Source organism: Lithobates pipiens, unplaced genomic scaffold (genome assembly GCF_037356315.1).
Source record: "Lithobates pipiens isolate NorthernLeopardFrog02 unplaced genomic scaffold, aLitPip1_a1.2 Scaffold_23, whole genome shotgun sequence".
Classification (NCBI taxonomy): Eukaryota; Metazoa; Chordata; class Amphibia; order Anura; family Ranidae; genus Lithobates; species Lithobates pipiens.
In genome coordinates this window covers 165,565,875-165,580,683 of record NW_027507785.1, presented here as the reverse complement: position 1 = coordinate 165,580,683, position 14,809 = coordinate 165,565,875, and the positions used below count along the sequence as shown (strand labels likewise).

General features: G+C 46.2%; 1 protein-coding gene across 5 annotated transcripts in view; it reads left to right on the top strand.

Annotated features, from left to right (window-relative positions):
* Nucleotides 1–14,809, top strand: part of XPNPEP3 (X-prolyl aminopeptidase 3) — a 287,901-nt gene that overhangs the window by 96,631 nt on the left and 176,461 nt on the right. For all 5 annotated transcript variants that reach the window (XR_013262366.1, XM_077452550.1, XM_077452549.1 and 2 more), the window contains exon 4: nucleotides 2,216–2,418. Coding sequence is in view for 4 of the 5 variants with exons in the window: in XM_077452550.1 (XP_077308676.1) it covers nucleotides 2,216–2,418 (203 nt within the window). In the remaining variant the exon portion in view is untranslated. The remainder of the gene's footprint in view (nucleotides 1–2,215; nucleotides 2,419–14,809) is intronic.

Below are 14,809 nucleotides of genomic sequence, written 5' to 3'. Positions count from 1 at the left end.
ACACCAGAAGGTTCACAGCTGATCAGGGCTTGTTATAAGGAAACCTCAGTGCTGGATTGTATATGAAACGAAAAAGACTCCACATAGTGGGATATTCTCTCTCTCTCTCTCTCTCTCTCTCTCTCCCCCTCTCCCTCTCCCTCTCCCTCTCCTCCCTCAGCTCCCTCAGTCGGGAGGGGAGGGGAGGGGAAGTCGGGCAGCCGATCTCAGCACACAGAAGGTGATCACCAACTTCTCCCCGACAACAAATTGCCATAGAGAAGCATACATTTACACTCTGGCCCATGTTGATTGCTGAACCTTACTAAAGTAAACTGGAGGGGAGAGTGCTAAATGGTGAAAATCCATAATATTGATATTAGGCTAAGAAAGATTAGCCCATGGGTTAAACTAGGTGACTGAGGGAAATAAGAAACTATCTGGAATTTTTTGCTATTGTGGGGAGCCTCCCTGAACAATCATCATACAATGGTATACAGCACAGGACAAACTGTTATGTAGGGCAGGCCATCTCAATCCTGCTGCATCCTTTCCAGAGGGTATCTTAAAAAAGAAATGAAAAGGACAGTCTGATACTATTGAGTGAATGTGAGAGTTGAGAGGGTATGGCAATCTGGACTCAAGGGTGGCACATTTTCTTGAAGGGTTAAGGAGGGTCCTAGTTCCTGTCCAGATGTAGATCAGTAGTAAGTGCGTTGGTGTACAGTTGAAATTGAGCAAGAGACAATCTGTTTCATGCAAGAAGAAGATGTGAAAGGGGGCAGCCCATTGACACTTGAGGTTCTGTTTCGTTAACTGAGATAACGGCTTCATTGTTCATCTCTTTTGGATGGTAGAGAGAGCAATGTTTGCAAATAGTTGTAAAAGGTGATCCAGTAGAGACAAGGCTTCCTTTTCTCATGCAATGGACATTATTGTCTCTTTGATTTTATAAAAATGCCCCTTGGTGTACTGTCTGAGTATGGTGGGCTCTGTCCACTTCTAGGTGATGCTCTGAAATGTCCATAATCAGTTCTTTCATTATTGCGAGGTGACTCCTAGCATCCCTCAATCACCTCGCCTTTCATAATATCACACTATGTAAAACTATCCATATACGGAATTCTTCTTTAACAAATAAAGGTAAAAAAAACGTAATCTGTTCTCAGAGAAATAATATAATTTTAAACCAGCATGCAGGTATTCGTATTCAGCTCCAGTGTAAGGTAAATGAAAGACAAATTCAGCTCCAGTCCAGCCCATCGGTCACACCCCTCTGACATGTTTCACCCACAGTGTGCTTAATCATAGAGCCCAATGTAGTTGAAACATGTCAGAGGGGAGTGACCGATAGGCTAGGATCTGAGCTGAAGCCTGTCCTTCATTTACCTTATATTGGAGTTTAATACAGAGTGCGGCGATACCTGCATAGTATATTATACTGTATTTTGTAGCAAGATGTGCTCTATCTCTGTCAGCACCTGAATACATAGTATAAACCTGGGAGACTGATACTGCAGACATGGAGTGGCAGCAATCTATTATAAAATATTAAACCAGCTGTGCCTAGAGTGAGAGGAGGAAACTGGGAGAGCCAAGTTGGGAGGCAGCAGCAGGGTTGAGACAAATAATGTGTTACTGTAGGTAATAACACCAGACACTGGGATTTATATGATTCTGTCATCTCTGGGATAATATTTTAGTCCAACAACTAGAAACTTATGCCTGAACAAAATAATTTTTGGCCTTCTACAGAGAGACACATGAACACATTGTTAGGAGGACAACTGTAATCTCCGTGAGGGGGTAATAGATGTATGTGTTATACTTACCCTTTACCATTTAATATAGTATGCATTTACATACCTAGAAAATATAGATGTAATGTTGGGTCTGCTCTAAGGTCTATTCATACTTTTCTGTTCTAGTTCATTGTGTTAATGCTCATGCATTCCCCAAAGTTATGTCAAGGCAGCCCATTCATTTGAATAGGCTGTTAAAGCAGCAGATCAGACAAAAAACATATCTGCACCTTCTGGCACAGCACATACTATAACGAATAGCAGGGCATTACCGTAGGTTGCAGTGCACTGCAACGCAGGTGCTTGCCTTAGTTTGTTGGGGTGCTGTTTAAAGTGAATGGCGCATGGTGCATTGTTATGTGTTGTAGTAATTTAGGTGTAGGGTACATTATGGACACTACTTTTCTAAATGTTTTTTTTTTTTTTTTTTTCAGATGAAGGAGTGACACTGTGGTACGACTTTGTTAGATCATCTAATTCATCCTCATATTCAAGCTTTCTGCAACAATTAATAGTATCAAAGGCAAAATGCAAGAATAGAATTAAGTCCCCACAACGTCTCATTCAGCAATTGCGGTTAGTTAAGTCTCAAGCTGAAGTGGAACTTATGAAGAAATCAGGTCACATCACATCACAGGTAAGGAACCCTAATCACTCTTGTGAAACACTGGCTTGTTTGTAACTAGGGATGAGCTTCGTGTTCGACTCGAACATACGTTCGACTCGAACATCGGCTGTTCGCCCGTTCGGCGAATTCCGAACGTTATGGGCCGTTCGCGCCAAATTCGTGTGGCGCTCACGGCCCACAACGCACTGCGTCATCGCAGTGCATTGCTGGCTCATGATTGGCCAAGCATACACTGTGACCCCGCATGCTTGGCCAATCACAGCGCCAGCAGCGAGGAGAGCCATGATTGGCCACAGGCAGGATGCCTGTGGCCAATCATAGCTCAGGCTGTGTAGTACACGCCCCACACTATATAAGGCCGCCAGCGCGGCGGCCTAGTGTAGTGTGTTGGCGTCTGAAGCAGTTAGTGGGTGTTCTGTGTACCTTCAACACAGTACACACCGATCGTTATGGGCCGATTTTCGATCTTGCTCTTCTGTAGTGGTTGTTGTCTGCTTGCCCTGACCACAGTATACACCGATATATTCACCTCACCTATATAGCTAGTGATCTATCTTTTATAATAGAGCTTGCAGTCAGTAGTGTTAGGAGCTTGTGCGTGCTGTCTGCGTGCTCTGTACCCAGTACACACCGCTATATCCACCTACATAGCTCTTCTCTATTTGAGCCACTTGCCATCTGCAGGAGTTATTGGAAGTTGTGTGTGCCTCCAGCACAGCACAGTATACATCTGTATATACCCCTTTATCTCTGGTGTTCTATAATAAAGGCATCTGCAGGGTTTTTTGTGCCTCTAGCACAATATACACCTGTATCTACCCTTTATTGCTGTTCTCTAATAGAGCCATCTGCAGGGCTTAGTGGGTGTTGTGTGACTCAATTACAGTATACCCCTTTATCTGTGGTGTTCTATAATAAAGGCATCTGCAGGAGTTAGTGGGTGTTGTGTGACTCCAGCACAATATACACCTGTATCTACCTTTTATTGCTGTTCTCTAATAGAGCCATCTGCAGGGCTTAGTGGGTGTTGTGTGACTCCATTACACTGCTGTTTTACCCAACTCCCTTCAGGCCATTACCATGTCTGGAAGGCCAGCAAGGAGAGGCAGACAGGCGCGAGCCGATAAGAGGGCAAGCAGGCTCTGTGTCTAGAGACAACAGTGCTGGTCGTGGACGCGGTGCATTGTCATCAGCACATGGCCATGGGACACGCTTGTCCTTCTTTTCGGCAGCTGGACATGTTGAACCGCAACATGCCAACGACTTGGTAGAGTGGATGACCAAGCCCTCTTCATCCTCCTCATCCTCTCTCACCCAGTCTCAGGGTACTAGCAAAGCAGCTGCCAACGCATCGTCTTCCCTCCTCTCAATTTCATCATCAGTGACTCCTTCCCTAGACCCATCACGTCCTCCTGAGGAGTCTCCTGAACTGTTTGAGCACAGTGTTGGGTACATGCTCCAGGAGGATGCCCAGTGTTTTGTAGGCTCTGTTGATGACACTCAGCTAGAGGAAGGCAGTAGCGTGAGCGCAGAGAGAGGGGATGCTCAAGAAGGACAGCAATCTGGCAGTCATGTTCCACAAGCTGCAGCATACTGCCAGGTTTGCTACAGCGATGAAGAGGGAGGGGATGATGAGGGCACTGACTCCACGTGGGTGCCTGGTAGGAAAGAGGAGGAGGAGGCACATGTCCAATGAGGCAGGATGCCCTCCGGGGGCCAGCTTAGGGGCAGCACACGGACTGAATCACAGCGCAGAGCTCCGCCTGTGCAGGGCGCTGCCTCTTCGCGTTATTCTAAAAGTTCTTTGGTGTGGGCCTTTTTTGAGACGAGTGCATCAGATCGCACCGCTGCTATTTGCAACATATGTCTCAAGCGTATCTCGCGTGGCCAAAACATCAGCCGCTTGGGCACCACATGCTTGACCAGACATATGTTGACCTGCCATGCAGCTCGTTGGCAAGCGTACCTCAAAGAGCCACACCAAAGAACAAAGCGGACCTCTCCTTGCTCCTCATCAGCTGGCATCTCCAACCCCACTAGACCTTCAGTCCTCTCTGAAACCTGCTCTGAGAGGAATGAAGGTGTAGAATTAGGTGTGTCACAGCAAAGTGCTTCCAGGCACTCTGCTAGCAGTACACCCACATCCGATTATAGCAGGAAAATGTCCCTGCCCCAGCTGCTGGACCAGCGAAAGAAGTTCGCTCCCAGCCATCCACATGCCCAGCGGTTGAATGCTAGCTTGGCTAAATTGCTAGCACTTCAACTGCTGCCTTTTCAGTTGGTAGACTCGGCCCCCTGCCGTGAGTTTGTACAATGTGCGGTTCCTCAGTGGCAGGTCCCCAAACACCACTTTTTCTCATGGAAGGCGATTCCGACTCTCTACCGGCATGTGGAAGGCAATGTCCTTGCCTCACTGGACAGGGCGGTCAGCGGTAAGGTGCATATTACCGCTGACTCATGGTCCAGCAGGCATGGACAGGGACGTTACCTGTCTTTCACGGCCCATTGGGTCACTCTTCTGGCAGCTGGGAAGGTGCAGTAGTGTTGGAGGTTGTTCCGCCACCACGCCTCCAAAATGCTACTATTGGTTGTGACACACCTCTCTCCTCCACCCCCTCCTCTTCTTTTTCCTCCATGTCCTCTTCCAGTGCTCTGTCCTCAAAACCAGCGGTGCTCCGTAGGCGTTCCAGGGGCTACGCAAGTACGCAGGCAAAACGATGCCATGCCGTGCTTGCGCTGGTTTGTTTGGGGGACAGGAGCCACACTGGGGCGGGTGTTTTGTCAGCTCTGCAGGGGCAGGCCGAGAGGTGGTTGACGCCACGCCAGCTTAAGCCAGGAATGGTGGTTTGTGACAATGGCACCAACCTCCTCTCCGCCCTCCGACAGGGACAACTGACCCATGTGCCCTGTGTAGCTCACGTCCTTAACCTGGTGGTGCAGCGGTTCTTGGGCAGGTACCCCGGCTTACAGGATGTCCTGAAGCAGGCCAGGAAAGTCTGTGTGCATTTCCGCCGATCATTTAATGCCTGTGCTCGGCTGGCTGAACTCCAAAAGGAGTTGAACCTGCCCAAGAACCGCCTTATATGTGACATGCCCACCAGGTGGAACTCAATGTTGGCCATGCTGCAGCGGCTGCACACGCAGCAGAGGGCCATCAATGAGTACCTGTGCGACTACTGCACCAGGACAGGGTCAGGGGAGCTCGGTTTTTTCTCACCACGCCAGTGGGGCATGATCAGGGATGCATGCACTGTCTTGTCACCGTTTGAGGAGGCCACAAGGATGGTGAGCAGTGACAGTGCATGCATCAGTGACACTGTACCTCTTGTCCACCTCTTGGAGCATACGCTGCGTGGAATAATGGACAGGGCACTTGAGGCAGAACAGAGGCAGGAAGAGGAGGATTCCTTGCCTCTCATGGCCCCCTTTATCCAGACAGTGTTCCTGCTGTGCCACCCATCACACAGGAAGAGGATGAGGAGGAGGAAGAGGAGGAGGAGGATGATTGTGTCAGCATGGAGGTGGAGGCTGGCACTCAGCATCAGCAGCAGCAGTCTTGTAGGGATGATTTACAGTCCCAAGAAACACGTGGACTTGTACGTGGCTGGGAGGAGGTAGCTGCGGATCATGTTGCCCTTAGTGACCCAGAGGACTCCGGACCGAATGCCTCAGCTAACCTACGCTGCATGGCCTCCCTGATCCTGCAAAGCCTGTGGAAGGATCCTCGTATTCTTCGGATCAAGGAAAGGGACCATTACTGGCTGGCCACTCTCCTTGATCCACGGTACAAGGGTAAGGTTGCCGACCTTATCTTGCCATCGCAGAGGGAGCAGAGGATGAGACATCTCCGGGAGGCCTTGCAGAAAGGTCTGTGCAACGCGTTCCCAGAGACTGGGAGGTTACAAACTCCTGGTCCTGGACAACGTGTTGCTGAGGCATCGGTCAGAAGGAGCGGTGCAGAAGGTGGCCGTCTGACTGATGCTTTCAGACAATTTTTTAGTCCGCAGCCCCAAGGTATGATCGGTTCCAGCAACCATCGCCAGCGTCTGATTTACATGGTGCAGGAATATCTAGGGGCAAGGTCAGACTTGGACACCTTTCCCACCGAAAATCCTCTGGCTTACTGGGTCTTGAGGATGGATCACTGGCCAGAGCTTGCACAGTATGCAATTGAGCTACTGGCCTGTCCTGCATCCAGCGTTCTTTCGGAACGCACCTTCAGTGCTGCTGGTGGCTTTGTTACCGATCACAGGGTGCGCCTGTCCACCGAATCAGTTGATCGACTGACCTTCATCAAGATGAATCGGTCTTGGATTACCCACAGCTACCAAGCACCTGAAGCTGATGTAACTGAATATATTTTTTTGAAATATCACATCCCTTCAAGACTGCCTATGCTGATGCTGAGTGACTGTCCTGTTATGTTGATTGTCTATCCTCTTCCTCCTCCGCTGATATGTTGGAAGAACATTTCTGGTTCTGGGTGATGCCTAAGGCCCAATTTTTCTGATATGTACAATTTTTGATGCAATGCTTTGCAGCAGGGCTATTTCCTGCAATAAAACTAGAGTATATGGGAGAGGTTGCAGTGTGGTGTCACCAGCACCAGTGCCTAAAGCCCAATTTTTCTGCCCCTGTTTAACAGGGGCGTTTAATTACAATTTTTGATGCAATGCTTTGCAGCAGGGCTAATTCCTGCAATAAAACTAGAGTATATGGGAGAGGTTGCAGTGTCGTGGCACCAGCACCAGTGCTTAAGGCCCAATTTTTCTGCCCCTGTTTAACAGGGACATGTAATTACAATTCTTGATATAATATTTCACAGGAGGGCCCGTTCCTGTGCCCACCCAGAGTAACTGTGAGGACTTATAGTGTTGTGGCACCAGCACCACAACCACCAAAGGTCAATTTTTCGACCACTGTTCAACAATGGCATGTAATTACAATTCTTGATATAATCGTTCACAGCAGGGCGCTCCAGCGCCTACCAAGAGTCACTTTGAGGGCTTACAATGTTGTGGCAAAACCAACACCTTGTTCCGCCATTTCTGCAGAGCATATAGGGCAGGCCCCTACTTTCAAACATCCAACTTACAAACATCTCCTACTTGCAAACGAAAGGAGACAACAGCAAGTGAGATGACAAAAGATGTACGACAAAACAAATTATACAGGGGTGATAACCCTTCCCTATGTTTTCCAAAAAGCTTAAAAATAGTTTTTTTGACTGGAGCTACACTTTAAAAATGTACCAGTTGAAAATTACAAACAGATTCAACTTAAAGCGGGATTCCGCTGACCTATCGTTTTTTTTTTTTTTGTGTCATTGATATCTGAGTATACTATTAGTCTAGCACTCACTTGTTGCTGTTTTTTTTTCCCTGGCTTGCCGATTTCATCCGTGAGTTTAACTTTTAAAAATTCCTCCCGGCCGTTTCCATTTTTCTTGTGGGCATTTGAAGCCCACAAGCACTTAGTTCCAGGATGCGGTGAATGCTGTGTTCCCAGCATTCACCGCTCGATCCCGCACATGCTCAGTTATATCAGCAGGGTCATTCAGTCCTGAAATCTCACGAGATTTCGGCAGGACTGCATTCCCCACTGATTCATGGGAAGAATGTGCGAAAGCTCCCAGGGGACTTTGCGGAGCCGGGGAAAGGCGATAACCACGCCTACTCCCACGGGAGGAGAGCCCGGAAGTCACTTTTAGAATCACAATAAAAGGTAATTATGACGATCTGATTTTTTTTAAGGGTCAATTACACATCTATGGCAGAAAGAGATTGGCTTAGGATGTTGTTGAAAATGTGAGTACAAGACCGCTTTAACACAACAAACCTACACAGTCCCTGTCTAGTTTGCACCGCCTGTATACTGCTGTTCTGAGTATATAGGGCCTGGGGGCCACACGCATTTCCTTTTTTTAATATGGGTACAGGGTTCCCCTTGATATGCGTACAAGACCCAAAGGGGCTGGTAATGGGCAGGGAGGGCTACCCATGCCATTTTTCTCAATGGTTTTCAACCATATTGCAGGAACCAGATATAACATTAAAACCACAAGCAGTTTTCAATGATGTTATTTCTGTTTAATGTCATTTTGTGCAGGGACTGTTGTAAACACGGGAAACACGTGGCATTTCACAGGCATACTACAGACACCCCCCAGGCACCATATTTAAAGGAATATTTCACTTTTTTTTCACTTTAATCATCATTAAAATCAGTGCTCCCGCCAAAACTGACATTTTTAAAAACATTTTAGGCATTGACCCATGTCCATTGGGGTAGGAGCCAGGTCTCCAAACCCTTTTTAGGACAGTATCTTGCATATTAGCCGTTAAAATTAGCACTTTTAATTTCAAATGTTCGAGTCCCATAGACTTCAATGGGGTTCTAAAGTTCGTTCGAATTTGGGGTCCATTCGAAAGTTCTGGTGCGAACCGAACCGGGGGGTGTTCGGCTCATCCCTATTTGTAACCATTTTTGTAGCGGTGTGCTGTCATCCAACATAATTAAAGACAAATATATTTTTATTGATTATAAAAAGGAAGAACAATAAAGGGAGTACTCCCCATTATATACAAAAAGCAAATCGCCATAAACACTAAATGCATGCTTTATACAGTCATAAAGTCATTGTGGGGGAGATGCTGTAGTATAAACAAGATCACTCAAAGAGTGGAATGTATTGTTCCGATGGTATTGGGTACCTGCCCGCACGGCTCGGACATTCCCTGGGAGTACTGACAGATGCTTCCGCAACTGTGGACAGCGAGGTGATGTCATGCACACATGGTGGGCTTGCCCAAGGTTGTTGGGGTTCTGGTATAGGATCTTTGGTTTACTGCAGACACTCTTTCATCTAACGATTCGAAGGGACGCTAGGTTAGCTCTCCTACATTGCCCGGTTCCTGGCCTGCGCGGCCCTCAACAGAAGCTGGCTACCTATCTGTTTATAGCGGCCAAGCGGACCATTGCCCAAGCCTGGAAGTCACAACGGGTAGATTTTCAAGGGGTTAAGACACGCATGACTGCTATGTTACTTCAGGAACGTATGTCCAGTATTGTCCATGATTCTCATGCTAAATTTCTAAAGATCTGGGAGCCGTGGATCTCTTATGAGTTCCCCACACTCCAAGCGGCATGCCTGGGCTTGGTCTGAATTCCCCTGGCGGGGCGTCCGAGCCCGAGCTTTCCTCCCTTCCTTTCCTCACCCTTTTTTTCTCCTTACCCTTCTTTCTTCTGTTCCCTGTCTCTCTTCTCTCTCCTTAGTAATCTCTCACATTGCTAATAGAAACTGCTACCTCCCATGGACGGGGGTAGTAGGAACAGGGCTTACTCGCAGAACATGATTAAGGAACGAGTTGTTTGGCACTGAACCAGTCTAGATTACATCTCTTGCTCATCTCCCTTCCTTATCTTGAGTTTATTAGAAATATATTGTGATGGTTAGCCCTTTGAATTTATATTCATGATTAGTGGCCCCTGCGGGGGCTCACAAGGAGTTGATTGTAATCTCTTGTTTATTACTGTTTATTCAAAAATTCTGAATAAACATATTGAAACAGAAAGAGTGGAATGTATAAGTCACAGGAGCATAAAAAGAAAAACAGAGAAAAAGGGAGGGAAAGAAGAGGTAAGAAGGGAAATGGGAAGGAGAAAGGAGATCTAGACCCAAGAAGGCCTAAGGAGAGGAGGAAGAAAAACTTGAGCAGCGCCTCTGAGCCTCGTTGGTGACGGATTAAGGCTCATCCCGATGATAGCATGGCCTTCAAGGTGTCAGAGGTAGAGAAGTCGAGCCATATAAACCACAATATTTTATATTTCTCAAAGGTAGCATCGCCTAATGCTAACATTTCTTTCATACACATGATATCATTGACAGTGTACACCCACAAGGACAGGGGAGGCCCTAACAGACCTCACTTCTGAGAAACCACTGAGCCGGTAGCATAGACAAAAGTGCAATCTCTGGAGTAGGTGTCAAGGGCTCATGATATAATTTGTTATAAACTGAAAAAAAACTTGAGACCAAAAGGGTCGGATTCCACTGCATTCCCACCAGGTATGGGGGTAAGTGCCCTTTGCTGTACTACATTACCAGCAAGTGGATGACACTGCTGGAAAAAATCTTATGAAGTGATAGGGGGTCCCTGTACCACTTTGAAAGATTTATGGTTGAAATGGAAGGAGGTCTGCCAATTGGCATTTGTGAGTTCTTTTGCCAGATCTGCGTACTACAGTCTAGTGTATCATCCAACATAAATAGCTGCACCTCCCTGGTGTATAGATTTTTTTTTAATATATAAAAAGTGGAGAAGAACCTGTGTTGAATTTTTTGCTCTGTGTCTGCATTAGCGAAAATTTCATAATTTCCTGTAATAGGGAAAGACTGCCATAACGCATAGGAAGTGATGGAATATGTATCCAATGGGGACAAATGAGCAATATAATCGTTTTTCTTAATAGTATGGGGTAAGAGTTGGAGACCTCTGTCAGGTGTTTATTGCTGCTATTATTTATTGCTGGCTTTCTTTTCCTGGGACACCTTTTACCCTGTTTCCTGGTATCACACAGCTAGAAAGTGAGGAGAAACTTCCCTCTTTAGGTTACATATAGCAATTAAAAAATGATCCAATACTAAAGTAAAAATTTTGGCTAGCATTAGAGTTTTAAAAAAACATGGGGAATGAGTAAACGTTTATGTAACTTCCTAGTCATACATCACAGGACACAGGAGAGTCAATTCTTAGACTAGTGGGTTATGCTCCGCCTCCAGGTGACTGGACACTGGCAAATAGCAAAGCCTGACTCAGCCCTGCATAGCCTCACCCACTTAAAACTTTGCCTCAGTCTTTTGCTAGTGTTCATAGGTGATGGATTCTTTCTTCTGAGAGAGCTTTTCTACTATGATGCACAGAAATCTACTACCAACTGTGTTTGGCTGCTGAGCCTCAATGCTCTAAAGCTGCAGCAATTATCTGGAACGGCCCCTATGGATTACTGTTCCTAGAGGGGCTATACTGTCAGAAACCATGAATCAGACCAAGACAGAAGTACAGTTAATCACACTTGTTTAATAATAATAAAAAGATAAACAGAGTAAGCGTAGTCAATACATAGCCAGAGTTCAGTAACCAGATCGGGTAGTCAGCCAATGCCAATGTCAGAGAGCCAGAGGTCAACGCAGTAGTACAGCAAGCAGGATCAGGAGCCAGAGTAAGTATGCAGGACTGATGAGCAAATCAACAACAGCTGTGTCACTGTGGAGAGAAAGGAGCTGGCAATTAGCCGACAGCTGAGCGGCCAGCTCAGAGAAGGAAGGGCTGAGCCCAGCCTTGACATATACCCAGACCCTGGTGGAAGAAAGGGGGATGTCTTTAAGCTGCTTATTGTCCTGGATCCCACATTTGGCACTTACTTTGCTAGGCATGTGAGTTAGCTGCCGGGTTATGTACAGGCTCAGGGTTGTGGTGTCCATCTGGCAGCCCTTGCAGCCAGTTACTATATTTCTCAGATATCTGGGTTCAAAATTTTTAGTCCAGAGTCTTCAAACTGGAGTTTCCCATCTTGTCTCACGCTTCATGCCCTTGAATATGCCTCCTGGACCCAACAAAAGAACAGTCCTCTTCCTTGCAGTCTCAGAGGGTCATTACTCCTGTTCCTGAACCAGAAAGATTTCACAGTTGTATTTCCAACCTCTTCATGGTCCCCAAGCCAAATGGCGATCTGTGTCCCATTCTGGATCCAAAGCCCTTGAACAAGTTTGTGCATGTTCAGAAATATAAAAACGGTGCAGTAAATGATTGTTTCTCTCCAGAGGACTTCCATTCCTTGGTGGACAACAAGGTTACCTACCTTACCTACCTTCACATCACCTCTTTTTTGGCTTATCAGCGATATGTGCATTTTACTGTGTGGTGCCTTTGGCCTGGCCATGGAACCATGAGCATTCATGAATCTGCTGGCCCCAGTGTTAGCTATTCTGTGAGCACAGGCCATTCCATTCTGTGTAATTTGGATGACCTGCTCCTGTGAGAAAAATCAGAAGACAGTCTCAAGACCAATGTGTGACAGCTGGTTCGGATCCCTGTGAAACTTCAGCTGGGTCCTTAAAATCCAAAAGTCATCCCTGAAACAATTGTGCCACCTAGAAAATCTGTTTTTTATCCAGAACACAGCCTCGGCATGCATGTTCCTTCTTCAAAAAAACTTTGGAATCATTTGTCTGTGTGGAACTTGCATTGGGGCATCCCCCTGTTCATCTCTGCATAAGGGTGGTGGGGTTGATGATTTGAGGCAGTCCCATATGCTCAGCATCCTGACAGCATGAGACAAGCAGACTCTTTCTGAGCATCAGTCCAAGTTAGCCTCAGGTTGTGGACAATCCAGCCTTCACTGGAGTTGGGGAAATACTTTCTCGCCTTGGTGTGGAAGGTGCTAATAACACCAGCCTGTCAGTCAACGGAGGTGTCCTGAAATGCCTGTCAGTTCAGGGGATGAGGTCACCAGAGGAGGCAACGTCTGGTAGCTCAGAGCAATTCAACCTACCCTTCAGCACTGGATCCCTCAAACTTTTGGGATTGCCAGTGTGGGAGCAATTTCGCAATACCACAGAGGTGGCGTACATAAACCACAGTGGTAGATACAGGAATTCTTTGAGAAGCAGAGCTGATTCTGACTTGGGCAGAACTTCATGTTCTGGACCTGTCTGTGGTACATATTTCAGGATTGGAAAATAGATAAGGTGATTCCTTAGGCCACCATTAGCTAGATTTCAGGGAATGGTCTCTCCACCCAGAGTTTTTTCTCCACACATTCTGGTGGAGGTGTACCAGGCATAGACTCAACAACAAACTGGATAGGTTTGTGTCTTGGCCCAGGGATCCTTGGGCCATTGAGGTAGGTGCCCTAGTCACACCCTGGAATCAGTTCACCCCGTTTTACAGTATGCATTTCCCTCTCACATTCCTGCCTTGCTTGCTTCAGGGAATAGAAAGACAAAGCATACTGTGGGGTACACTGATATAGTCAGATGCCTAGCAAACTCTTTGTGGCTCCTACGGGAATTTTCTGGACCTTCTTTTTTAAAGTATTCCATCATGGTTGCTGGCTGTTCTTCATTTCAGGGACAAATCGGGGACAAATTTTTGCCTGAATTCGGCCCTGAAACAGAGCTAGAGATGCGCAGAACCTGCATCCAATTCACACTAGTGTGAATGCAGCCAAAAGAAGGTATTCTTCTCAATAAAGGCGTACATCTCCGTGAAAAAATTCTATCCCTATAAATACTCTACAGGGTGTATCTTGACCTTTCTCAAGTCAAGCCTGGATCAACATTTGACCCTAACTACCGGTAAGGTTCAAATCTTGAACCCAGTCATTCTCTTTCAATGACCACTTGCCTCTCACTTCTTAGTTATGACTAAGGCTTTGTATGCTGAAAAGCATCAACCAATCTTATCTGCATTTGTACACTGTGATTTCTGCATAAATATGAAGATTTTTTAAGAGCATCTATTGGTTGTGCAGATCATCTTGTGGATAACCTTCTTAGCCCTTGTACACACGGTAGGAAACTCCGACGAAAAATGTCGGATCGTGTTGTTGGATAATCCGACCCTGTGTGGGCTCCATCTGACTTTTTCTGTCGGAATGTCCAACCAACAAAGTTTAAGAGCTGGATATAAAATTTTCCGACAACATGATCCGATCGGACCATGCATGCTCAGATCAAATTACAAGACCGAAGCTATTTGCTACTAGCCTGAACGTAGTCTCGTCGTAACGAACAAACGTCATCACGTTCTGAACAATCGGATTTTCCGACAACTTTGTCCTACCGTGTGTATGCAACACCAGTTTCGGACAAAATCCGAAGGATTTTGTTGTCGGAATGTCCGACCGTATGTACAAGGGCTTGGACAAATAAGGAGTGATCACAGGAAACAGAGGGGAGGGTCCAGTGTGCTGTACTGTACTCCAAGATAAGGAATTTACAGGTGAGTCCAATGTCTCTTTATCTTAATCCATACAATACATACAGTATAGGACACAGGGCTTGTATTCATAGAGAAGAGAGGGCCTACCATACGTATTTCATACCAATCCTTTCTCTTTTGTATTAGAGAGTTGTCTCTGTAGAAAAGAAATCCACAAACACCACCACCAAAAGATCTCATGCGCTGCAATAATATGTCAGTGATCCAGTGTTGAGGAAAAAAGGGGAGGACGGGATTAATGGGACTTTATATGAGGTAACGAATGGGTAAAGTCATCTACCTCCATCCCTGTTATATGCAAGGAATTTGCAACAATGGCAAAAGGAATATTGGGACTTTATATGAAGCATAGCTAAGAACAAAAAGATTTGAAATCACGTGATCATGGGCTCCAA